The sequence below is a fragment of the Cephus cinctus genome, unplaced genomic scaffold (genome assembly GCF_000341935.2).
Source record: "Cephus cinctus unplaced genomic scaffold, Ccin1 Ccin1_scaffold0767, whole genome shotgun sequence".
Taxonomy (NCBI): Eukaryota; Metazoa; Arthropoda; class Insecta; order Hymenoptera; family Cephidae; genus Cephus; species Cephus cinctus.
The window spans coordinates 403,282-427,389 of record NW_014333372.1 but is presented as its reverse complement, the minus strand read 5'-3'; the positions used below and the strand labels follow the sequence as shown (position 1 = coordinate 427,389).

Here is a 24,108-nt window from a genome sequence, read left to right as displayed (position 1 = left end):
GATAAGGAAATAAGGAATTAAAGAAGAAATAAATATAGAAGAAGAAGAACGTTTTAAATGGATATAGAAATAAAGAAGTGAGAATAAGATAATAAGAAAAGTCCTGTTGCGGCCACAACTTGGGCCACCAACCACTGAGCAAGCTCAGCGGATGAGGCGGAAGGGCAACCCCCGACACCATGGTCTTAAGTCTAGCTGCACTAACAGGGTGACTACTCTTATATGACTACTTGAATGAATATGCTCGACCCGACCAAAGGAATAGGAAAAGTAAGACAAATACAATGAAAAGTGAGAGGGAACAAAGCGAAACGAGAAGAAAGAAATGAAGATAGAAATAAAGAAGTGAAGAAGTGAAGAAGTACAAAAGTAAGGAGTAGAGTTATAAAAGTGAAAAAGAAATGAAGAAAGAGATAAATAAGAAAGTGAAGAATGAAAGATAAAGAAATAACGAAGTCAAGAAGAAATAAATATAAAAATTGAAGAAGGTTGGAAATGAATATGAGGAATGTTTCCAAGAGACCAGTATAGGAGAGCGGCTCGAGGAAGAATGAGCGCTCCGAGTCCGGGCGCTGCCTCGATCGCCCTCCCCACCACCCGCCTGTTCCGGCTCACCGAGTCCTGCGCGACGAACCTGCGCGCACACAATTTTGGGCAACTTCCAGTATTTCTAAATATGCTTGACCAGAATTTCCGACTTCTAAGTGTTAATATTTTACTTTATTGATTTAATTAATTATTTAAATGTTCCAAACACCTAACTTATTAATATTTCAATTTGAACGTAATTTATTTTCGATATTCTACAATTTCAATTAAATTTTTATCTACTTCATATATTCTGCGACATTTTGCTTTAGTCTCAATTTTATGTTTTAAATAAATGTTGAAAGTAAATCAAGATCGAATAATATTTTGTAAAAATGGAGGTGCTACACGGGTGACAAGTTGGCACCGCACTTTCTTAAAAATGCCTAAACCGCCTAAAACCGTATTCTTGTGCACTCCCTACTCATCTCTGATAATACTTACGATTTAAAATAAATTGTATAATGTTTTACAGTCAACTGTTTTTTACATTGCTTTCAATAGTTATTGTAATGTGTCTCAAAACAGCTAAAATCAAATCCTTCAAAAGTTAAAATACCAAATTACAATTGTTCTCTACTGTGAACAACAGAAATTCTGTTGATAATATATTTGATACTTGAAGTATCCACGGTCGATAACTTTGAATTCTTCAAGTAGAAAGAACAAAGTTTTCATGCGTACATATATATTTCAAAGATATAATCAAAGACCTTCAGCATTATAATATCTAAAAACTAAAAGCTCCAGACAAGTTATCGAATTTATATGGTTCAATGAATAAAGAAATAGCAAAACATGTATCGAACAATAAAAAAAATGGGCTGCCTTTATACATATAACTGACCGAGGTCAAGCGCACATAGTTCACTATTCAAAGGTTCAATGATATAACTCTTGATTGGAAAATAAGTCGCTAAAATATATGATACCATGATGACGACGAGTATTATAAGAAGCCTTATCCGAGCTGCTTGCGCGAGTGATTTGTAAACTTCCTACAAGAATCATACGCGATATATAGTTGACTAAAATGTGGTGTTGGACGCTGCTGTTGTCCTGTCTCGTTTCACAGGTTTGCAGTGATTCCAAATATCCAAGTGTCATCGTGATTGGTGCTGGTTCATCCGGTATTGCAGCAGCTTCAAAACTCTTCGAGCACGGCTTCCAAAACGTCACGATCCTCGAGGCTGAGAATAGAATCGGTGGGCGTGTCCACACTACGCGATTCGGTAAAGAAATTAAACTCCGAATTTTTCAAACTCATCCTTGTGTCATTCTCATAAACGATGAATCTCTTTCCAGCTGATTACTGGGTCGACCTCGGCGGTCAATGGGTCCATGGCGAAGAGGGCAATGTTGTATTCCAATTAGCTTGGCCACTTGATTTACTGGAGCGATCCTCCAATAGATATTTAAACAGCCAGCTTTTTGTTACAAACGGTACAGAAATCTCAAAACAGATGGGGGAAAGTATCATTGAAGTTTACCTGAGGATTGCTGCTGAGGCTAAGAACGATCTTAAGAACAGAAGTGGATCGATCGGTGTTTACTTCGAGCAACGGTACACACAGTTTTATAATTATGGTTGCTATAATGGATCATACTATGTTATATGGAAAATCGTCATGTATTCTGCAGATTAAACGACTACTATAAGGAAGCCGGAATAGATGAGAACTTAAGGCAGGAATTGACGAGATTGATAGAGCAGCTACAGAACTCGGCTGACGCCTCTGACTCTTGGCATCAAGTTTCGGCAAAAGGTTATATCGAGTACTGGGATTCGGCTGGGGATCATGTGATCAACTGGAAGGAAAGAGGATATGGATTCATCCTTGATATATTGATGGTTTGTGCAAGAGACAATAATTAAAAGTATCATAAACAATTTCTCGCATTTATCAATGGATCGTTCGTTATACTATCTGTATGCCTTGTTACAGAAAAGATATCCAGATCCTATGGAAGAATTACCAGTTTTGAATAATACGATTTATAATGCGGAAGTAGCGAACATCAATTATACGTATACCAATAATACAGTATCAGTTAGAACGACGGATGGTCGTACTTATGAAGCCAATCACGTTATCGTTACTACTTCTTTGGGCGTATTGAAGGAACAATACAATACCCTCTTTAGTCCGAAACTACCAGAATTGAAAATCAAAACTATCAAGGTTTGTTTGCACCTGATATAAATTTAAATACCATGTTCTATTTGCCTGGACTTCGTATTAAAAAAAAAAGAACGTTTATAGGGGCTGGCATTTGGTAGCGTAGCCAAGATTTACCTCTCGTTTAACGAAACATGGTGGCCTAGTGGGTCTGGTGGTTTCAACATATTGTGGGATGATAAGGATAAAGAGTATTTTAAAAATCATGTACGTATCACTATATCTACTAAATTTACGCTCCAAACGTCTAGCTAATTTGATGAACTTGTTCATTTAGACGGAAGGAGATTGGATTCTTGATCTCTTTGGACTTATTCCTGTGGAACACAAACCCCGTTTACTCTGCGGATGGATGGCTGGTCCTGGGGCTCGTCGAATGGAGAGAATACCAGAGGATCGAGTCTTGAGACATATGACAGAATACATTCAAAGAATATTTGGCACGTCTTACAACGTGACAGCTCCCACAGCTGTCTTACGGTAAGACTAGAATTGTGTTTCAATATTCTTAAAAGTTTCATATTGCTTTCCTTGTAATGTAGAACTCAGTGGTACAACAATAAGCACTTCCGTGGAACGTACAGCTATCGCAGTCTTGAATCTGAACGTGAAAATGTTTGGGCAGATCAGTTAGCAGAACCTTTGATGAAGAACGACACACCTGTAAGACTTTTATAAATTTCAAGGTGATACACAACGTGTGATCTCTAAATGTATTTCTATTTTTTCTTAGATTGTTATATTCGCTGGGGAAGCTACCAATGCGCATCGTTATTCCACTGTACATGGAGCAGTAGAATCTGGCTGGCGCGAAGCTAATAGACTTATTTCACTATACTAATATGAGACATACTCGTAAATAAAAATATATTGCAGTAATAAATGTCAAATGATGTCAGGATTTGATCTTAAATATAATCTTGCTCAAGTTGTTTATATTGAATTTCCTATATTTGTTATTTATAAACACATACTCTTCTGTACGTGTGCAATTATGTAATTATAATTGAGTATTGCAAATTGCATTTAATTTCTATCCGATGAATGATAACGTAAAAAGATTTGAGCTTGCTTGATTCCGGTGTCAAATGCACCGTGAGTCGTTGAATAAAAATTTTCATGGGTCGCCTCTCCAGCTAGCATTATTACTGGCATTCTCTATAATACAATAACGAATATCCATTGTTATTACTCAGCAACAAGATGATCCACATTATTCATTACCTCACTCTGCGAATCGTATTGCACTGTAGCCCAGACTGGTTCAGCTAAGGTAGCTGGTGAAATACCAAGGTCGTCGCACTTCACTGAAATGTGACTATAACTTCCTCTCGCGTACTTGTCAGACTTCCATTGCGTTCTTTTGCATTTTTTTGCAATGGGAATGTCATCCTTTTTTAAAAAAATTTTTAACAAATTTACACAGTCATTCAAAATCTGTCGTTCGCTAAGGGACTCGATGATCTGAGCTCCTCTACCACCAATCCATCCAAGTAGAACTGCTCGATGGTTGGCAAGTACATCGAAACCTGTCAAATCTCTTGTCCAGGAGGGTAACTTTTGCTTGAAAATATTCTGCTGATTCTTCGACCATAGGAATTGAAAGCCTTTGGTTCCTGGTGTCCACCAGGGTTCTTCAAATTTCAGGAAAATTTTGTTGATTACACCGAATCCCAAATTCTCGATTCCTTCTGTCAGCCTACAAGGTAATGAGGGTATAAACATTTTTCTATGATTCTCTTTCAAGTAGCCCAATGAACAGGTTACAATAACACAGTCTGTTTCGATTCGAGTTTTGTCGAAGAGAGTGATGGCGACTGGTCTCTTATGTTTATCGTTGGGGTGATTTCTTTCTACATTTGATCGCCATTCGATTCTTTCTACAGGACTGTTCAGTCTCAGATTTTTCCTACTGAGACCATTGACAATAGTCCGTGTTAGAGAATCATATCCAGTCTTAAATACAGTATGTTCGCATCCCCCGACGAACTGAACAGTAGAAAAATAAAAAATTAAATATCAGGAAATAAGATAGTAACTCTTTCGATGCTCAAAACGCTACCTCGAATTTTCCCCAGGATTGTACGGAGAGTTCATCCAGATTGAAGCAAGAATTATCTATCATCAGGAATTTAACGTTCCAATCGAAGAGCTGTTCTCGCACAGCTCTGATGCTGGCAGAATCTGATTTTTTTCTGAGGTAATCTTGAAATCGACTGCGCAATAATTTACCAATACTTTTAAATTCACTAGGTGGCATTTCTACTCGAGCATGAACCTCGCATTCTTCGAGACTGTCACGCACCAGGTTGTCGATCTCTCTCACTAAAGATTCGTCGACTTGGATCCCGTCATCGCGCAAGTAGTAACCTTGAGCTTCGCTGGATGGAGAATCGGATAGCAATTTGTAATGACGACAAAGATCAGCCAGTTTACTCTGATCTCCGTGCAGAAACTGTGCTCCATATTCTATCCAATCGTTGTCCCAGGATTTTGAACGGATTCTACCACCAACTTGTCCTTGAGCTAGAAGATAAGAATAATCTTTACCTGAACGCACTTCAAACGTCACTAAAATTTTCTCTTACCTTCCAGTAATATATAATCTTTGAAGCCTGCATCTTCCAAAGTTTTAGCTGCAGTGAGACCAGCAAGACCAGCACCAACAATAACGAGCTTTGTTGTTTCTTTAAGGTACCATCTTGGTTGTTCCTCTATTTTTGTGTGCTCAGGGTAGTTTTCGATCAACTGCATGAACCAACCACATGCTCTATGTCATCCAAATGCTTCATATTAAAACGACATCACTTTTTGAAAAGCTTAACAATGATACTTGAGATTGACAGAGTAGAGCTCTGCAAAGTCTCAAAGTGAAAATTTGTAAACTTCATTTTATTAAATAGTAGAAAATTTGCGACAGAAAGAAAACAGAACAGACATGTACAACGTGATGCAATACTGACATCTAAAGACAATGATTTTTACTTTACAAACGTGACGATAGGATGCATATGCTTTTGAAATGCGAGTGAATTTTACAGGAAGAAATAAATGAAATCAAAGAGAATCACTCATGTTTGATTATTTATTGACCACGCTACACTAGTGTGACTGTACTTTATATTAGGATGTACTTTTAAGAAATGATTAAGAGTTTACCGTGTTCCATTAATAATGAGGACCGTAGTTTTCTGTTAGAGATGAGACTTTAATTGCCTAAGAAAAATCATGCTAATCAATAAATACGAACAAATTCTGAATACAATTAATAATACGCGATATGCTCAGTCAGATATATTAAACGTTCGAAATCGCCAAGGAAATCTCTCAAGAACAAAAAAAGTCTTAATGCCTGCTTTTCATGCATGCTTCATAGCCATGCTTTGCTTTTAATAGACAACTATGCCATTCCAAATGAAAAATATAAATAGTTATAGCATATGGATTCTTTTCAAAACTATCTGATTATACTCTGATAATCGCTGACGAATAAATAATCTGCAACACCGCAATAATAATAACCAATATGGAGTATTATGTGTTACCTGTAATGATCGATCAAACGATCAGCTTCGCGGATGCCAGTTTCCACTGCGCCGTGCACCGTAGAGTAGTAATGATCGTTGGTAGCTTCTCCAGCGAAGAGGACGAGCTGCCCAAGTTATAAAAATTTATGTAGGAATAAAGTTAACCGTAAGCAAATTTAATATTTATTCACTTGAACGATGATCGGAATACTATAATAATAGCTAGTCAAAATCTAATATGAACGTCTCGAACGTCTGTGAGAAATTTATTTAAAAAACTGACTAGTTCGATAAATTAGATAAAAAATAAATATAAGTAAACTTACAGGAGTTCCATTGGGAGTAGTGATGGGTTCAGCTAGATCTTTTATAAACACATTCATTTTCTCAGATGTCATACTCTGGAAGGTGTAAGACCCACGAAAATGTTTATTCGTGTACCATTTTGAACTGTAAAAATAATAAAGTATAGTTAGGATATTCTTTAACCTCTAGAATGCCTGCTGGACGCTTTTATATACGTGAACAGGTTCCTAAACTTTTGTCACTTAAAAACAACTATATATCACTTGAATATAGCGAAAATGGGAAAAACTTGAAAGAAACTGGCACGATTTCTCACCGTATCATCTTATCTGGCCTTGGAACATTGTATGACTTGCTGAGAAATGTCTCGAGCAAAAAGTACAAGCCATTCAGTACCGTAGAATCTGATAATGTTTCTGAATATCTGGAGTTGGGTCCCACGATCCATGCACAAAGAACTCTTGGCTGATAATCAACTGTGAAAAATTGAAACACGTCGCATAACCACTGATTATCCTAAAACATAAAAAACAATTGAATATTGCTATAAAAAATATATATACGATATTGTAAATATAGATATTTATGCATAACCGAACAAAAAACATTTTGGTAAGTCTCGTACTTTTCCATTTTCTTCTATAAATTTCTTCAGATCACTTTCTGTCCATCCAAAACTAAAACCAGCAGAGTCTTCAGGCCACCATCGATGAGGAAACTCAAGAAATATCTTGTTCGCTGTTCCTATGTTAAGTCCCTACATTACAAATATCATGAATTACATAAGGAGCTTTTATAAAAGATTAAATATCATTTTGTTTATTAGATGCGAACTTTTACCGTGCCTTTATAGTACGCTGTTTTATTTCTGATAAAGACGGTTTAAAGATTGTCTTATGCTGATCTTTAAGAACGCCTAGAGAAGCAGTGAATATAACGTGTGACGCAATATATTCGCATCCATCAGTTGTTGTTAGAACAATCCGATTAGGATTACTGTAATCAATTCTGGATACTTCCTTATTGAACACTACCTTATCCTTTAGAGGCAACTCTTTATTGCAATCAGGATATTTTCTCTGTAAACGAATATATCCATAAAAATAGATTAAATTCTTTTGAGAGAAACATTATGGTTAAACGGTTGTACAACGTACAGATAATAAATCAAACAGAGTTTTGTAACCCTTATCTTTCCAATTGAGCAAATGGTCCCCTTCGCAGCTCCAATATTCTCTCAGTCGGTTCGAAGAAACTTCAAACCAACTGTCACAACACTGGAGCGAATTATCAAATTTTTCTACCCAATTCAAAAACATATCCTCCTTAGAATTATCTGTAATGGGATTTGCTCGATAAGCTCTGCTAAATCTGAAAGATGCAATTAAACCCTTAAGTAATAGTTATTTCAATAAGCCGTATAATGTTTCTTATACTTGGCCAATGAGTTCAATATGTTTTTTGACAATTTGCAAGCAATAAAATCTTTAGCAAATCACATATTCCCTAAAATAATGTAACTAAATACTGCAATAGAAAAGTAAAATATATTTCCTGCAAGCCCATGCATATGCATACTTTTTACTAAATATTTTATGTATGTAGTAACACGTGTGCCTTGCTTGAGACTTCACTGTTTCCGATCTGTCAAAGAAATACATCGAACTCGTGGACTGATTATAGTTCAAATATGCGCGGTAATTCTTATCGCAATTATGAATCACATCCGGGATCTGGTTTGGAGCAGTAAAAGTAATCTTGTATAGCTGTCAAGTCGTACCAGTTTTAACCAAATATTAAATGTTTACTTTAATGATTACAACAATTCATTACAAAGTACTACGTTGCAATATTTAGGTTGAGCATTGTTGCTGCAATATAAGCGGATATTTTCATTTATGAAGCAGGTTCATAATGCTTGCCAAAAGGTAAAGTGAAGTTAACTTGTAGTCAGGCCATGAAATCGGTTCTACTTTGAAGGGCCATCTCCTACACAAAGCGAAATGTAAATAAGTCCTCTCAAATTGGAACTGATCTGGCAGTCCGACTATTGATTTATTATGGCGAATGAGTTGCATTGATCATACCGAATATCCGATTAACTTTTATTTTAGAAATGTTGACCCTAAATTAGAAAAATTGAGAAACGAAATAGATGGACCACCGAATTTGGATACACTCATATTGAATTTTGTGAGACAGACGTCGCGCATTCATGCAGGTTATTTATTTAATCCTGAAGGAGAACAATTGCGTCGCGAACTATGTCTTGCGTTGAGTTCCACAGATACAGGGAAGGTTTATAGTAACTGGCAAGATTTTGGAGCAGCACTTGGCCTTACAATTGAGCAGATACGTGTAAGTTCAGGGTATTTGGTTTAAATCTAATATAGTTAAAAGTACTGATATAAAATATTATTTATAGGCCATAAAGTATTACTTCATAGGACCAGAAGATCCAACATATTTTGTACTATTGACTTATGTACAGTCCTTCGATTCTACTTTGGATAAAATTATATTCAGTTTACAGAAGATCAACCGTCTTGATGTTATTAATAGGATTAAAGATCACATTGAAAATTTAATTAAAGCTCTTGCTCATAAAGGTACAAATGGTACATATTTCTAATGGTTTAATTAATTAATGTTATGAAATAAATAAAAGGATTATTATTGAATATCCTTTAAAGGTTCAGATATTAAACGAGTAAACTTTATGAAACGAGCACCAGAGATTTTGAGACCACCAAAACAAGGTAAAGAAATATCAATTAAGAAAATTGAAGACAAAGGAATAAAACCACAAAGAATAGAGGTATGCTTGCACACTGCTATTTTGTCAAAAGCGTTTATAATGCTTACTTTCTATTTTAGTCAGGACAACATTATAATAGCATAGTACTACTTTCTTTTGCTAAGAATGATTTACAAACGGCAAATCGTATTGCCAAACTATTTAGGAACAAAGAACCAAAAATTGGAGTAATTATTCTACAGGAACAAGAAGAATATGTATTCAGTAGAGGTGAAGAGTTCATTGATGATTGCTTGGCGCAGGTAATTCCAAAGAGACATCTTATAAAATATCTTATAATATAAAAAATATTTATTTAGGTTCATTATATTGTACCCATACTCACGGTAGACTATATAAGAGCAATGAACAGTTCCATTTCTCAAGAAACGCTATCACTTATGGAACTTGACCACAAGTATCTTAAATATATTTATACAATGATACGAAACAAATTTGCCCGCAACTGTCTGAATAAGCAAGTGAGGTATGGTGGACTAGTACTTTATGTTTCTATATACAAAATGATAATACCCAAACGTTTATAATGTTAAATTTTAGATGTATTATACCAGACAAGGAAATCTCCGAGGTACTAAGATTTGAACTTAATCCTGTTCTAAAGGTATGGTTTAGAGAAAGTGACATTGATATCATAGCAGAGAAGATAAGTTTGAAAAAATGTTAATTTGTTATTAAAGAAGAAAAAATATTAAATTGAACTTACTCTCTTGTAAAATATTCTCCATATGATTCTTCCATATGATTCAACCCATTAGCTGCTTGATCGCTAATATCATAATATATTTTCAATACCTCAGTGCATTGTTCCTGGGATGAAATATTCCCATGCACGTCCACAAACGTATACTTGGTGAAGTCATTAATATTTCTTGAAGAGTCTAACAAATTGAGAGGAGATGCCAAATCGAAGACCACATTATTACGTTCACCGTGAACCCACTGTGCTCCTAGTTCCACAACATTTTCAGCTGCGACAGAAAATTATAAAAACTCAAAACAAACGCGTCATTTCAAACTATCAAAATAAAATTTTGTCACTCTCCAAATAATTATATACGATAACAAATATAAAGCACTGTTTAACTTACAAAAATTCGTGGTATAAACTCTACCGCCGATTCGATTTTCAGCCTCGAGAATCACTATGTTTTGCAAACCGCTCTCTTGCAGACGAGAAGCAGCTGAAATTCCGGCCGCCCCAGCACCGACAATCACAATTTTCGGAATTTTCAACATTCCGACATTAATACTAAAAGAAAGATTTGTGCTAGTCAGATGATCAAACTTAATGGAAAGTTTTTACAGAGATAATGAAAATCCAAGAGGGCACTCCTTTCACAAAGTAGACACTGTATCAAATATTTAATTTCCCACCCTAATCCCTGATTTACCACGAACTCTGTGAAATGGAGAAAGAAATCATTCAGAAATTATAGTCGTCTTTACTTTGCCTATGCAATAATATTTGCATATTTTGTATTAAGCATTACGTATGTAAATATATCAATTTATAAATACATTATATAACAGAACTACGTCCACAAAGACTAATTACTTAAACATGAAACACAAATTGGAACGTAAGTAACGTAAACTACAGACGTGAATGATTAGAACTGAATTAAGCATGAAACAAAAATATAGAGAGAACCCAGCTAACTGTAAAAGGTGCTGCCCTCTTTAATAATTGAAATCTCCACTTTTGATGGCACCGTAATGGGGATCCCATACATACAGATGTATAATAGCCCAAAATTCTTATTCTTTCACTAGTTCTTCTCTGTAGGAACTTTTGGACGTACGCACCTTGATCATTATATTCACATTATTGACAAGAAAAATTGTTTAATTCCGACAATACATCATATTAAAAATAATATGATTTATGCAACTTTTAACGAATGAAAACGTGGGATTTGTTTATTTAATAATTGCTAGAATAATATCGAGATTTATCACTCTCTTGTTACATATTCATTCTTGCTAATTAACAATTGAGCTTCTTTACGTGGTATCGCTTAGATATTTATAAAGGGGCTTACAGCTAACGATTCGTTACACATATCGTCGTTGAGTAGTGCAATTTTGACGAGCCGCTACGCGTTCAGTATACCTGGACAGTATTTCTGACACATTAATACATAGGAATTTGATACATGCTCTCCTTTTAAGGATGACTTAAAGTCATTAAGGAAAATAAAGTGAATGACAATGAGAGGCCCAATAAAGTGTATGATGAATAAACAGATCGTGTAGTGGCTCATCCGCACGAGAATTCATCTTAATATAATGAATAAGAAATAAAGAGTAACTTTAGCTAGTTCAATAGTGGTTTTACGAAAACGTGTAGCTGTAAAGTATAAAAGATAATCACAATTGAAAAAAAGCCTTAGGAGCTTAAACTTATGTTTAACGACGTAACGCCTGACTCAATGGCGAAACATGAAGAGTCGCAACAGCAGGGTCTTCTCTTTGATAAATGCGAGGGTGAAACTAATCCGACATCAATAGGACCATTAGGTCAACGTCTACGTCGCTCACCATTTGGTATCTCAACCCTGCTTCTCCTAGCGTCCAAATTAATAAAAAAACTGCCAATTACTTGGGAGTCGAAAGGAAGGAAGATAACAGAAGGTGTCACTTTATATAAAAGATTCTCACAGAGAACGTAGCTCAGCTTTCGATCGTGTCCTTAGTATCACATGAATTGCGCACGAGGGGTCAGCAGGTGAAGCCGCGATTAATTTCGCGACGATCAACGTCCATCAAGACGAAAGGATAAATAATAATCTTCAGAAGTGATCGAGCTTCACGGTTACATGATTCGACGTAGGACTTGGCAATTTCACGTCCAGCCAGTCGTTGCTCGATTGACTCTCGATATCGGTGGCCTTGAGCGCCAGTCGATGTGCGGGTGTAGCATTGTGAGGTATCCTTAATTCTACGGGAACTCGAAATTCAAGGCCTCGTGGTCCACACTCGACGAGCGGACTTAGCAGGGATTCACCTGTTTAGAACAGAAAAAAAATAAGACACTGATGACTATTGCGAACAAGATGACACAGTTACTAATACACTTGAGTAGTGTGGATGCGCTCTGTACTTTTTTATATTATTTTTTATTGTTCCTGATGAAATGTTAGTTTTTCGAGTAGTGAAAAGCTCACCGTGGTGCATGGGAGGTGAGATGGACGAGCGATGACCGTGATTGGTGTTATGTGTTTCGAGTGTGTGCGCGGCGGTAACAGTGAAGTAGATTTCCTGTGACGTGTTCGGTTCTAGAGCCCCGGGAGGTATCGTCAAGCTTACACCCCCGGGACCTTCCAGAACACCGCCATCGTTACAGAATACCCCTCGCGCCATACCCATCCCCATCCTCCTATGATCAACCACCACCGAGAATGTTAGTAAAACGTGTCTTAGCATTTGTTTCCGTCTGTCTCTGTTTCTTTGGTAATAATTGTAAGCAGCACCGTTAATAAATGATCGTTGCGCACGTTACACTCGAAAGAAATAATATCTGTTAGAAAAGCTAAATTTTTGACAGATCCGTATAACACAGAGAGTTATTCAAATGATCTCTACCTTATATTGTGATGATGCAGTGGCTTTCGATAAAGCTCGAAAGCACTTCCCCTTTGTTCCCTACTACCCGCCAAATCCAGTCCACTTGGTTCCCTGTTGTGCCCGGTATTTCCGCCCCCGGAGCCTTGACCACCACCACCACCGTGGCTATTGCTGTGACTGTGACCATTGTGATTGAGATTGGTACGATTTTGTGCATGGCTGAGGCCTATCTGACCAGCGCTGTTACTATGGGAATGACTCATTGGTGGACTCGAATGAGGATGCGTGTGACTCAGGCTATGACTGTGGGACGGTGGACTTGTGTGACTATGATTGTGATTTAGGTTGACGACGGGGTAACCGCCGTCGCTGTTGTTGCGATTAGGCGGAGGGATGTTGTAGTAGTACTGGCCGCTGTTCCGTTGCACGTTGTTACCATTCTCCGCCTACAGGTCGACGAATATCTCTCGTTAAGGATTCTTCACTCTTGAAGACTAGACTGAACCTATGCATTTAGAAAACTTACCCCATTGTGAAGGTGCGACGTGGCTATGGAGTAGCTCTTGGCGTGCTGGTACAGGCTGCTTCCATTATTTTCGTCCTGAACTACAGGCTGCTGAGGTGGTCTGTAGTTCTTGGGCTTGGGAGGTGGTACAGGCTTGTAAGTTCCAGCCGGTTTCCCTTGAGGTGGTGGTGCCGGTTTGTAATCACCAGTTCGGCTATAATCGACAAAGCAGAAACTGTCTAGCTTACTTGGGCGCAAGGGATGACGGGACAGAATAGGGTCAGAGTACATTTCAAACTAAGGTATCTCGTCGGGAAATATATATTCTACAAGCACGTCGTAACGGTCGAGGCTTTCGCGCCACTACCCTGTTGAGAAGGAAAAACCGGATTCTATGAAGTGAAAGATTTGATCTCTGTCCTTGACGGTTTTCACTTAAAAGGTTAACATGGTTTACCTATATTTGGCATAATCAGTCCGCGCCTGCATCTCCTGGGCCGGAATTGGCTGAGCCGTGGATCTGGTAAACCTGTATGGATCGTGGGCTCTGGGGGACACGGGTACTCCTCCGCTTTTGAGATCATCCGGGACATTGGGACCTAGTCTTCCTGTAGATGTGTTCAGACTGGTAGCAGCATAAGTCCCATTGCCGTTTGTATTGTTATACGAGTCGTACGAGGACATGCTGTCATAACTTCCCTAAATTTGAGAAAAAAAAAATTATGAATAAAGAAGAAGCCCAGGACCATGTATGAATATACCAGTAATGAAAAATGATAACATACGGCTTTTGGCTGGGCCCTCTCTAACGATGATGTGGCATTAGCTCTATGGGGTGTAGCATTTATATAATTCCCCATATCCAGCACAGAGTCAGTCTTATTGGCTAATCTCTCCTGGGCGGAACGTCCAATCGTACCACGAGGAGTCTGATTCGGTGGTTTGACATTACGATCAACTCGAGGTGGTAGATCAGGAGGACCCTGATGCGGAGATCTTGGTTGTTGTAGTCCACCAAGATACTGAGGATGTCCTGGCTGATCACCAGGTTGACCCGGTAAGGAGAAACCGTATTTACTGTCTCCAACTCCGCCCTGAGATCTTCGCTTGTGCTGCTCAAATGCCTAAAATATAGACTTCATGAATATCTGATGACGATGATGACGTCTCTTACATCAAAATGATAATATGTACCTGATAATTCGTGGTATAAGGTGGTGGTGCTGCTGTATCATCCTGAGTAGCGATACTTGGATCCGAGCTACTCTTGAGACGTGACGGTGGTCCCAGGGCGCCAGGGAGGGGAGGTGCAGGGCTTAATTCCAGGTCACTCTCCGGGGAGGAGGCGTAGGAGAGGCGTGAAGTCATCGGGAAGAGGAAGTCATCCGAGAGGGCCTCTTCCGGCTACGCTCGCAGAACACACAGGACGCCACGTTATATGGATACATTAGACGTTACATGGTTTGGATTGTAAGTATGATGTGGAATCGTGATATGAAAGCGCGAAAGAACTCTGGGAGAATCGACTCGAGACTAATTAATTGAATTTCGGTAATCCGAATTTTCTGATTTACTTTTAATTTCGTCTCTGGTCGAGCGAGGGAAGACTTTTACATTTAATTAATTATGCGCGAAAGCACTGCAGCTGATTGTATATGCGAATGAATAGTCACATTGGTTAATGATTACATATTACTTACGTTAGATTATAAGTATGCATAGGTTAGTATTACAATCATCTATACTAGGCAAAAGGAAAAAGTCTTGGATGCACCTTCGTTACGTCGAGCACTACTAACGAAATGTGGTATACAACATTTCTACACAACATTAGAATCAGCTGATAGTCAAATTAAAACTTTTGAGAAAATAAAAAATTTACGTGTTCGATACCTTATCGAGGTTACGTTAACGAATCATGCAATTTAAAAAAAGACAATCATTAAATCAAAAAGTTTAGAAAAATATGCGACACAAAAACCATTGACCCATGCACAGTTGAATGTAAAAAAAAAAAGGACGTGGGATCTATATGTAGCCGAAAAATTGCTCGTGAATGACGTTCGAGGGTGGTAAGGGTGGTGGTGGTGGTGATGGTGGTGGTAGAAGAGGTGGTGAAATAACAGGTGAGGGTGGACGAGGAGGTGGATGGTCGTTAATATTATTATTATACTCGTAGAACACCCCCGTAGTATCGCAAGGCGCCGGGGGTGTCGGAGGACGGTAGGGATGATACGGAGGAAGGTAAAGATCCGACACCATTTCTATGGGCTACAACCAACACCGTAAGATTACTATGAATACGCGTACATTGAAAATCCTCGTCAGATGCTAATTGTACGTATATAGTATACTAATGAGTGAAAATTGTCCCCAATGAAAAAAATAAAAATAAAAAAAACACTCAGGGACTACGTGACACAAATACACCAACCACCCGACACTTAGCACCTAGGCATCTACAGAACGTATGGATGTACCAAGAGACCGTACGTTTACGAAATACGTAATCATATTACGTGCAGTCGCAGGTTTCGATTTTGCCAGTAGTGCCAAGCAACTTGTTACAAACACATCCAGCAAGAAAGAGCATTCCTTTATTTTTTTTTTTGGTACACGTGTCCAAGCCCAACCAATGTACAAGAAGATTCGAAATTGGAATTGGTCCTACCTTGGTCTGACTCATCCAGAGTGGACCTTGCTGCTGTCGATCGATCAACTCCCTGAGCTTCCGATACCAGGCCTCTGGTGTTGTCAGAGTGATCACTGCGCTGAACACATGTCCCCAGATTTTGTCGAGCTTCTGACACTGTTCCAGCAACTTTTTGCTGCTTTTGTGAGCTGATCTGTTAACGATAGATCAATATATTGTTTCTGGTACAATGGCACCCATTGGATTCTCACGTCCCTAATTTCAACTCACTTTGGTATACCAGCTCTCATCTCTTTGATGACCTGCTTAGTCTCTGCTTTTAGGAATATCACGATGGGGTAGAACTGGGCGTAGTTCAGACGATCCACGGCATTCGGCGTGATATCGAGTAGAGCGTGCTTTCCTCTATCCATTACTTCTCTGATGGCGCTCAGTCTAATGATACCTGAGGACTTCGTACTTTTCCCGCCGCCATCCTCCATTTGGTTCTCCATTTCTAATGAAAGTAATGAATACAAATATTAATCCGTTCGACTTAACGAATTAGATGTATATAACGTTATCCTGGACTTACGAGGAGACGTAAATTTGTCGGGAAAGTCTTTGAGTAGCTTCTCTCTAGCCAAGTCCGCAACAGGACCGAAGAGAACGACTGGCCTAACGAATCCAGGATGTCTGAGTACGACTCGCTCATAAGCCGGGAACTTGCTGACGCTGTCGGAGAAGACCACATCGTCCCAATGATCCCTACCGAGGGACTTGGAACGTCGATGGCTGCCTCTTCGTCTTCTGAAAAAGCTGCCTCTGCTTTCACTTGCACTCAGTTCCTTCTTGGTCGCGTTGAACTGAGCAGTCGCGAGTTCCTCGGCGCGAGCCTTATTCGGGATTATTCCCTTTTGCACTTCCTGGTTATTCCTGCCTATACGGAATACTTGCCAGGAGCCAACCACGCCGTTGTGCAGAGTGTCCACCACGTGGAAGACGTCTCCACTCCGAAAACTCATTTCTCCCTTTTCCGGCTGCTCGTAATGAAAGTGTGTTCTACGAATAATACGAATTGATGTACTAACATATATAATAGACGTCGTAATTTACTAGGAGGCATATCAGAGTATTAAAATATCACGCACTTTATGTGGAAGGAGTCGCCCCTACCGGAAGCGACGATTTGGTCATACTCTTGCCGTCTATGCTGAACTATGAGATCTATCTGTTCCTGAAGACTGAGCAGAAACAATACAGCTTCTTCCCTGGTCACGCCCTTCATGTCCATGTCGTTTACCTGATTGGAATAATGGATTATCGAAACGTTCTTTCTCTGCATGCCGTCTACGCAAATAGAATTATATTAGAATCCCAGGAACCTTTAGTATTTTGTCTCCAGGCTGAAGACCCTGAAGCGATGCAGGACTTCCGGGTTGTACCGCGGTCACGAAGACGCCAGTCTCGTTGCCACCGGTTAGACGAACGCCAACGGAACCTTCCTTCTGGAATGTGATGAATCGAGGATCCGGCCTGAGGTAAAAAAAATCGACAATACATATTAACATCCATAAGGACTCGTTCTTGATCAAGTTTATTCGTCACTTACATTGGTTGTTTGGCTCTCTGTATGAGAGGATCCTCGTCGTAGAGCTGCCTCCTGGAGCTGTAATAATCCTCGGGTCTAGGAGGAGGAGGTCTGGGAGGATCGACAGTAGGAGTAGCCGGAAGATCAAGCTGACTCAAGGATACGTCCATCAGAGGACCTCTCGACCTTCCTCTGGGAGCAAGATTACTCTTGTCCTCCAGGGGTTGTCTGGTAGGCGGTGGCACATAGAGATTCTGACTGCTATAACTAGCTCCAGACAAGTATTCTCCACTATCACCCTTGCTCTGCTGATGAGCATGGAAATTGGTAGGAGCCTCCCTGGTGACGACAATCGACAACCGATCCTTACATTGATCCATGAGCTTCCTGGCCTCCTTCAGACTCATGTTATCGGCAGCAACACCGCCGATCCGTGTCAGAACATCACCTGGTTTCACTCCAGTGCCCTCTCGAGTGACTTCCCTCACGTACAGACGACATCCCAGCACTATTCCAAAGTCTAGAATGAAAAAAGAAAAACAATATTAAACGATGCTGCGATTAGAACCTCACAGTAAAAATAATAGCCAGACAATGGAGCCTGAACTTCCTCTTACCATCCTTCTTGTTATTCCTGGTGAGGGTAAGTCGATGACTCTGCGGTTGAGAACTTCCCGGTGATCCAGGAGCGTTCGAGGATGCTCTTCTCTTAACAACCAGGAGAACAGTCGAACCGGAGTCCCTGAGTACACGAACAGCCGCCCCATAATCTGCTCCTTCGAGAGACACCCCGTTGGCGGAAATGATACGGTCGTTCACCCTGAAAGCCCATTAAGAATCCTAAGAATAGTTCAAATCGTATTAATCGATCTGTCACGTCTGCCGATAAGCGATATCGTATACACCGTGTACAAGATTACGAATATGCATATAGTGTATCTGTCATTGTTAACTGTCATCCTCGCAGCCGCTTCGTCGTCGTCAAGCACGCGCTATCTTTTCCGTATAAGATTGATTCTCCATAAGAGTGTAAGTCGTTGGGTCGGTGGCCTGCTGTTTTTCTATTTATAGAACGGACAGGGGCATTTCTCAAGAGTCCATTATGAAAAGTTATGCGGCACACGATGGCCTCATACACCCTATCTCCACCCACCCTCTTTAGGTACCATCAACTCCAACGATGCTTATCTCGTGATGGTCGCAACTACCATTCGACGTAGTGGAGTTGTAAATCGTCGTGGCATTCTTTTACCGGCCGAGAACCGAGGGTTAAGGTGCAAGAGAAGGGATCCTATTACCGCTATTACCGACGGTCGGTAATTCGCCAAAAGAAATATAAAAATAGTAAAGGAGTGGTTTACACCGCATGGCGTATTAGAAACATTATGATCATCAAAATTACTACAGGGGTATGATTTCTCCGCCATCTGAACTTACTGCAGTTTCCCTTCAGCGGGTCCAGCTTTGAGAACGTCCGAAATGGCGATGGCTGGATCGCCATTCGTGAAGTGGGGATTGTCCCGACCCCCTGACACGGCAATACCAAAACCATATCCGGGCACTCTTGTTACCGTGACGTGGTGGACTTCCCATCCTCTGTCACCGACCTGTAATCAGAAAAAAAGACAGGTGTAAAAATATTGATATGACTTATGTAATTTGTATTAATAGCCGACATTGGTTGCACTGTAGTATATGTCTTATAACGGTCTGTTCGCATGACACGACGTATATACTAAGTCTCCTGTAAATATCCTGGAATCCGGTTAATTAATTATGCTAGCGAAATGATGCAATGCAATTCGCCTCGGAGCGAATGTTGATTGCTTGTCACACCGTCAGCTGGTGAACATTCGCGAGAGCGTTTCCACTTTCGCGTTCGCGATCAAGGAAACTGTGAATTGTAACTGTCGAGCGTTAACCCAGTTAGAGTGTATCTCGCAAGGAAGAGTGGAAAGTTACGGGTGTCACTTGAAGAAAAGACAGGCGAGTTCTTCTCTTGGCAGGATCCACTGGAGTCGTTCGATCTACTGTGAGATAATTGTTTGGCTGAGAAGCTCTGAGGATACTGACGATAATGGAGAAGATGATCGAGATAATGATCAACGGCCGTAGTCACGCGAACACGTGTTGCCCACATGTTACTATGTAGAATTTAATCCGTAATAGCCGAGCAGCCAGTTCTCCGAAAGGGATTCAAACAAAAGTCTATGAAAAGAGGTTAACAGAGCGACGAGCACGGACAGACTGACGAAGTACGAAAAGACGCCGCTAGGATCGCCACGTTAGTAGAATGACTGCCAGTGGCAGTTTCACCCTGAGCTTTCTCCTCTCTCTCTTACACTCCCTCAGTTGCCAACGTACAGGGTTAGTCAGTAGAAACGCACCAGCAGAAGTTGGCCGCAAGTGGCCGACACGGCAGTGTGGCCTCTTCAAAAAATGATATGTGACTGTGGCCGTTTTCCATGAGCGAAAACTGACACTTTGAATAGCAATAAGGTTTTTGAAATATTTCAATAGTTAGGTTACTGAAATAATTAATTAATATTGTAATGACAAAATGTAATATCAGTTAAGATTTATTTTCACAACAGATTGAAATTAAAACAATGTAAAGTTTAAAATATTCACAATTTTGATATTTCCAAGTAATTATCACAACTGCAATTCTGCAATTAATTTAAAAATCAATTAATTGAAATGTTTTTATAGCAAAAAAGTGCAGGAAAAAATCTATTGTGAAAATAAATCTTAACTTACATTACATTATGTCATTACAATATTAATTAATTATTTCAGTAACCTAACTATTGAAATATTTCAAAAACCTTATTGCTATTCAAAGTGTCAGTTTTCGCTCATGGAAAACGGCCACAGTCACATATCATTTTTTGAAGAGGCCACACTGCCGTGTCGGCCACTTGCGGCCAACTTCTGCTGGTGCGTTTCTACTGACTAACCCTGTACGTTGGCAACTGAGGGAGTGTAAGAGAGAGAGGAGAAAGCTCAGGGTGAAACTGCCACTGGCAGTCATTCTACTAACGTGGCGATCCTAGCGGCGTCTTTTCGTACTTCGTCAGTCTGTCCGTGCTCGTCGCTCTGTTAACCTCTTTTCATAGACTTTTGTTTGAATCCCTTTCGGAGAACTGGCTGCTCGGCTATTACGGATTAAATTCTACATAGTAACATGTGGGCAACACGTGTTCGCGTGACTACGGCCGTTGATCATTATCTCGATCATCTTCTCCATTATCGTCAGTATCCTCAGAGCTTCTCAGCCAAACAATTATCTCACAGTAGATCGAACGACTCCAGTGGATCCTGCCAAGAGAAGAACTCGCCTGTCTTTTCTTCAAGTGACACCCGTAACTTTCCACTCTTCCTTGCGAGATACACTCTAACTGGGTTAACGCTCGACAGTTACAATTCACAGTTTCCTTGATCGCGAACGCGAAAGTGGAAACGCTCTCGCGAATGTTCACCAGCTGACGGTGTGACAAGCAATCAACATTCGCTCCGAGGCGAATTGCATTGCATCATTTCGCTAGCATAATTAATTAACCGGATTCCAGGATATTTACAGGAGACTTAGTATATACGTCGTGTCATGCGAACAGACCGTTATAAGACATATACTACAGTGCAACCAATGTCGGCTATTAATACAAATTACATAAGTCATATCAATATTTTTACACCTGTCTTTTTTTCTGATTACAGGTCGGTGACAGAGGATGGGAAGTCCACCACGTCACGGTAACAAGAGTGCCCGGATATGGTTTTGGTATTGCCGTTTCAATAGTTAGGTTACTGAAATAATTAATTAATATTGTAATGACATAATGTAATGTAAGTTAAGATTTATTTTCACAATAGATTTTTTCCTGCACTTTTTTGCTATAAAAACATTTCAATTAATTGATTTTTAAATTAATTGCAGAATTGCAGTTGTGATAATTACTTGGAAATATCAAAATTGTGAATATTTTAAACTTTACATTGTTTTAATTTCAATCTGTTGTGAAAATAAATCTTAACTGATATTACATTTTGTCATTACAATATTAATTAATTATTTCAGTAACCTAACTATTGAACTGTCAGTTTGCGCTTATGGGAATCGGTCACAGTATGTCATTTTTTGAAGACGCCACATTGCCGTGTCGGCCACTTGCGGCCAACATCTGCTGGTGCGTTTCTACTGACTAACCCTGTATACACAAAACAACACGTGCGATCCTTTTCTAAGATTTCATTTCCACCAAACTCCACCGGTCGGACTGATCTCCGTATCCTTCCGTTAAAAATTCAACGTAGCGACATCGACGTGCCAAGTGCAGAAGGTTGACTGTAACCCTGGAATTCGTTGCGATTCCTATTTTCCATTCTGCTCGAGTCGCGATGTTCACCTGTGAAACGAAGAACCGTCAGATAGAGATCACAGCCACGCGAGGACTGGAGCGCTTATGGAATTTGGATAATTCGAAAATGGCGAAAGGACATGAGACGAGGAAAGACAGTCGGTAGAAGGATTAAAAGAATTATCAAAATACGTCCGTCGTGACGCATCGGAATTATACATGGCGTCCCTAGCGAAGTAATAATTGTCTGAAAGTGGGCATGATTTATCGTGATTACCAAGGCGAAGTCGTGATACTTATGGGAATGGCAAAGTGCTTCCCGGCCGAGAATCCTCCAGCACTGGCGAAACGATTCAACTGCGCTGTCAGGGAACAGAGGGAGTCACGGGTCATACGAGGGAGACACGCCTCGGGGCCGATCCTGGGGTCTGATCTCTCACGTCCTTCTGCCCGTGGAGCGCAGAGCGAGGATCCAGTGGAGAGAAGCCAGGAAGAGAGAAGACAGGAGGCCCATTGCAGGACTGTCAGGAACGCTGTCAAAGCTCTGCCGTGATATTGCTTGGATGGCTCAGTGCGGATAAGGCTGAATCATCGAGGATATACCGGGTGTCCAGGTAGATTATTTCATAGGTTCGCTAATAGATAATAAAAAGGCTGAACCTTTAGGTAGAAGGTTAGAACGCAGCTGATTGCGGGTCTGCAGCGTGTGACAGTCTGGAATGCGAATGGCGCCGATACGAATATCTTTAGCCTGACGACGCCGGCGACGGCTTGCGTAAACCCCGTATAGGTTGTAGGCAGTCGACTCGCGCCTAATGACTCCATAATTATCGTCTTTCTTGTTTATTCTAGACGCACGTATATACCCACGCACTCCGAGCGTCTCTCGGTTGGCCGGAGCAAGAGCAGCGTTAAGCACCATAAACCAGAAGCCTTGTATGGAATGTTGGTTTTGCTTTATTATAACGAATTCTTCAACGGCCGCCACATTGCTTGGCGACTAATTGCGTCTGCTGCGCCGACGATTTACGCTGCTCCGTTACCTGGGGAATCGCACGGTTTTCCCGGACAGACCCGTTCGACATGCCGGAGCCATGGGAAACATCCGCTTCGTGGTCTAACGTGAGTATCAAGCAGGAAGGAAGACCCACACCTCACTTCCGTCATGCGGGCTATCCATACACAATTTTGACGCATCCCATCCTCCCCCTGCTTCAGTCGATTCAACTAATCTATCGACTATCGATTCGATCCAAGTTCCTCTGCGTGGCTGTACACCGAAGCACGTTCACCGGGGTTCCTGGGGACAAGTACTTACCCATCTGTAAGAGCCAAAGCTTGTACCAAGGTGCACGACACTGTTTACATTGCACACGTAGTCTCATAAAGTCGGAAACACAAGCATCGTCAAGAGAGCAGAACACTGAGAGCAGCACACGACAGCGGAGCCGATTGGATTTCAAGAAGTTTAGAAACTATATATCTTTGAGCGATATTTCGTATTAGAAAACCGCAGGAATAATAGTAGACATTCGAAACGACCAAAAAAAATTCAATCAATAGTCTCGTCCGTCGTTTTAAAATAGCCCGCCATGAAAGGAGCCCATTGATAACCACACAGACTTCCAGTAAATACACAAGTTTCAATTGACCCTCCAGATCCAAAGATTCTATGCTGGTTCTGTTAAACATGTTCTAGGAGTAATATGATCCCTGTGGCATTGTTGCAGACCCGAGGAACACCCACGAAGTGAACCAGCACGACGTCGACGAGGACGTGGAAGACGTCGTTCCGTGTTCCAGTCGTGAAAGAGGCAAACCGTAGAGAACAATTCGCTGTTGGTAGACACTCGCCAGGATAGCGCGGACGGGTGAGCAGTTACCTGGACACGACGGCTGCATCGGACAAGCCACGATAACAGTTACCCTGGTTAATTCCATCGACTCCGCAGGACTTTCGTTAGAGCGTAAACAGGATACGGGACGAGCTAGAAGATCGTCCTCTGGTGAAACGTCAGCAGCATCCGTGA

General features: G+C 40.4%; 4 protein-coding genes across 15 annotated transcripts in view; 2 read left to right on the top strand and 2 right to left on the bottom strand.

The window, feature by feature from the left end:
* The first annotated feature begins 1,522 nt into the window (after positions 1–1,522).
* Positions 1,523–3,711, top strand: LOC107270430 (peroxisomal N(1)-acetyl-spermine/spermidine oxidase-like). Its single transcript, XM_015745450.2, has 8 exons — positions 1,523–1,820; positions 1,894–2,152; positions 2,230–2,440; positions 2,535–2,771; positions 2,853–2,975; positions 3,046–3,248; positions 3,311–3,431; positions 3,502–3,711. The coding sequence occupies exons 1-8, from the start codon at positions 1,622–1,624 to the stop codon at positions 3,607–3,609; spliced, it is 1,461 nt and encodes a 486-aa protein (XP_015600936.1). The 5' UTR covers positions 1,523–1,621; the 3' UTR covers positions 3,610–3,711.
* LOC107270425 (peroxisomal N(1)-acetyl-spermine/spermidine oxidase) lies at positions 3,698–11,105 on the bottom strand. Of its 3 annotated transcripts, XM_025087787.1 has the most exons (14): positions 10,941–11,105; positions 10,726–10,821; positions 10,511–10,671; positions 10,126–10,390; positions 7,759–7,972; positions 7,447–7,680; positions 7,227–7,358; positions 6,918–7,117; positions 6,622–6,745; positions 6,314–6,420; positions 5,357–5,538; positions 4,831–5,294; positions 3,993–4,757; positions 3,698–3,926 (listed from the first exon to the last, which is right to left on the bottom strand). In XM_025087787.1, the coding sequence occupies exons 3-14, from the start codon at positions 10,656–10,658 to the stop codon at positions 3,795–3,797; spliced, it is 2,967 nt and encodes a 988-aa protein (XP_024943555.1). In that variant the 5' UTR covers positions 10,659–10,671; positions 10,726–10,821; positions 10,941–11,105; the 3' UTR covers positions 3,698–3,794. The 3 variants fall into 3 exon arrangements, 2 of the variants coding, with proteins under 2 accessions (XP_024943555.1, XP_024943556.1); XM_025087788.1 differs by having other exon boundaries at positions 5,074–5,294; positions 10,511–11,105; XR_001538330.2 differs by lacking the exon at positions 3,698–3,926 and having other exon boundaries at positions 4,620–4,757; positions 4,831–4,984; positions 5,074–5,294; positions 10,511–11,105.
* Positions 8,350–10,390, top strand: LOC107270431. Of its 2 annotated transcripts, none has more exons than XM_015745452.2 (7): positions 8,350–8,529; positions 8,716–8,959; positions 9,027–9,210; positions 9,295–9,419; positions 9,479–9,661; positions 9,719–9,885; positions 9,960–10,390. In XM_015745452.2, exons 1-7 carry the CDS (start codon positions 8,516–8,518, stop codon positions 10,084–10,086), a joined length of 1,044 nt encoding a protein of 347 aa, XP_015600938.1. In that variant the 5' UTR covers positions 8,350–8,515; the 3' UTR covers positions 10,087–10,390. The 2 variants fall into 2 exon arrangements, with proteins under 2 accessions (XP_015600938.1, XP_015600937.1); XM_015745451.2 differs by having other exon boundaries at positions 8,459–8,529; positions 9,027–9,219.
* A 209-nt stretch (positions 11,106–11,314) lies between the features above and the next one.
* LOC107270424 (tight junction protein ZO-1) overlaps positions 11,315–24,108 on the bottom strand; it is a 51,427-nt gene continuing 38,633 nt past the window's right edge. For 6 of the 9 annotated variants that reach the window (XM_015745432.2, XM_015745433.2, XM_015745435.2 and 3 more), the window contains 15 exons: positions 19,155–19,324; positions 18,335–18,537; positions 17,739–18,237; positions 17,512–17,662; positions 17,278–17,429; positions 16,722–17,188; positions 16,418–16,643; positions 16,166–16,340; positions 14,689–14,898; positions 14,280–14,618; positions 13,952–14,193; positions 13,516–13,708; positions 13,008–13,435; positions 12,590–12,801; positions 11,315–12,429 (listed from right to left, as the gene is read on the bottom strand). In XM_015745432.2, the coding sequence (XP_015600918.1) occupies positions 12,215–12,429; positions 12,590–12,801; positions 13,008–13,435; positions 13,516–13,708; positions 13,952–14,193; positions 14,280–14,618; positions 14,689–14,898; positions 16,166–16,340; positions 16,418–16,643; positions 16,722–17,188; positions 17,278–17,429; positions 17,512–17,662; positions 17,739–18,237; positions 18,335–18,537; positions 19,155–19,324 (3,882 nt within the window). In that variant the 3' untranslated portion in view covers positions 11,315–12,214. The remainder of the gene's footprint in view (positions 12,430–12,589; positions 12,802–13,007; positions 13,436–13,515; positions 13,709–13,951; positions 14,194–14,279; positions 14,619–14,688; positions 14,899–16,165; positions 16,341–16,417; positions 16,644–16,721; positions 17,189–17,277; positions 17,430–17,511; positions 17,663–17,738; positions 18,238–18,334; positions 18,538–19,154; positions 19,325–24,108) is intronic. The other 3 variants (XR_001538329.2, XM_015745434.2, XM_015745439.2) reach the window with 3 other exon arrangements.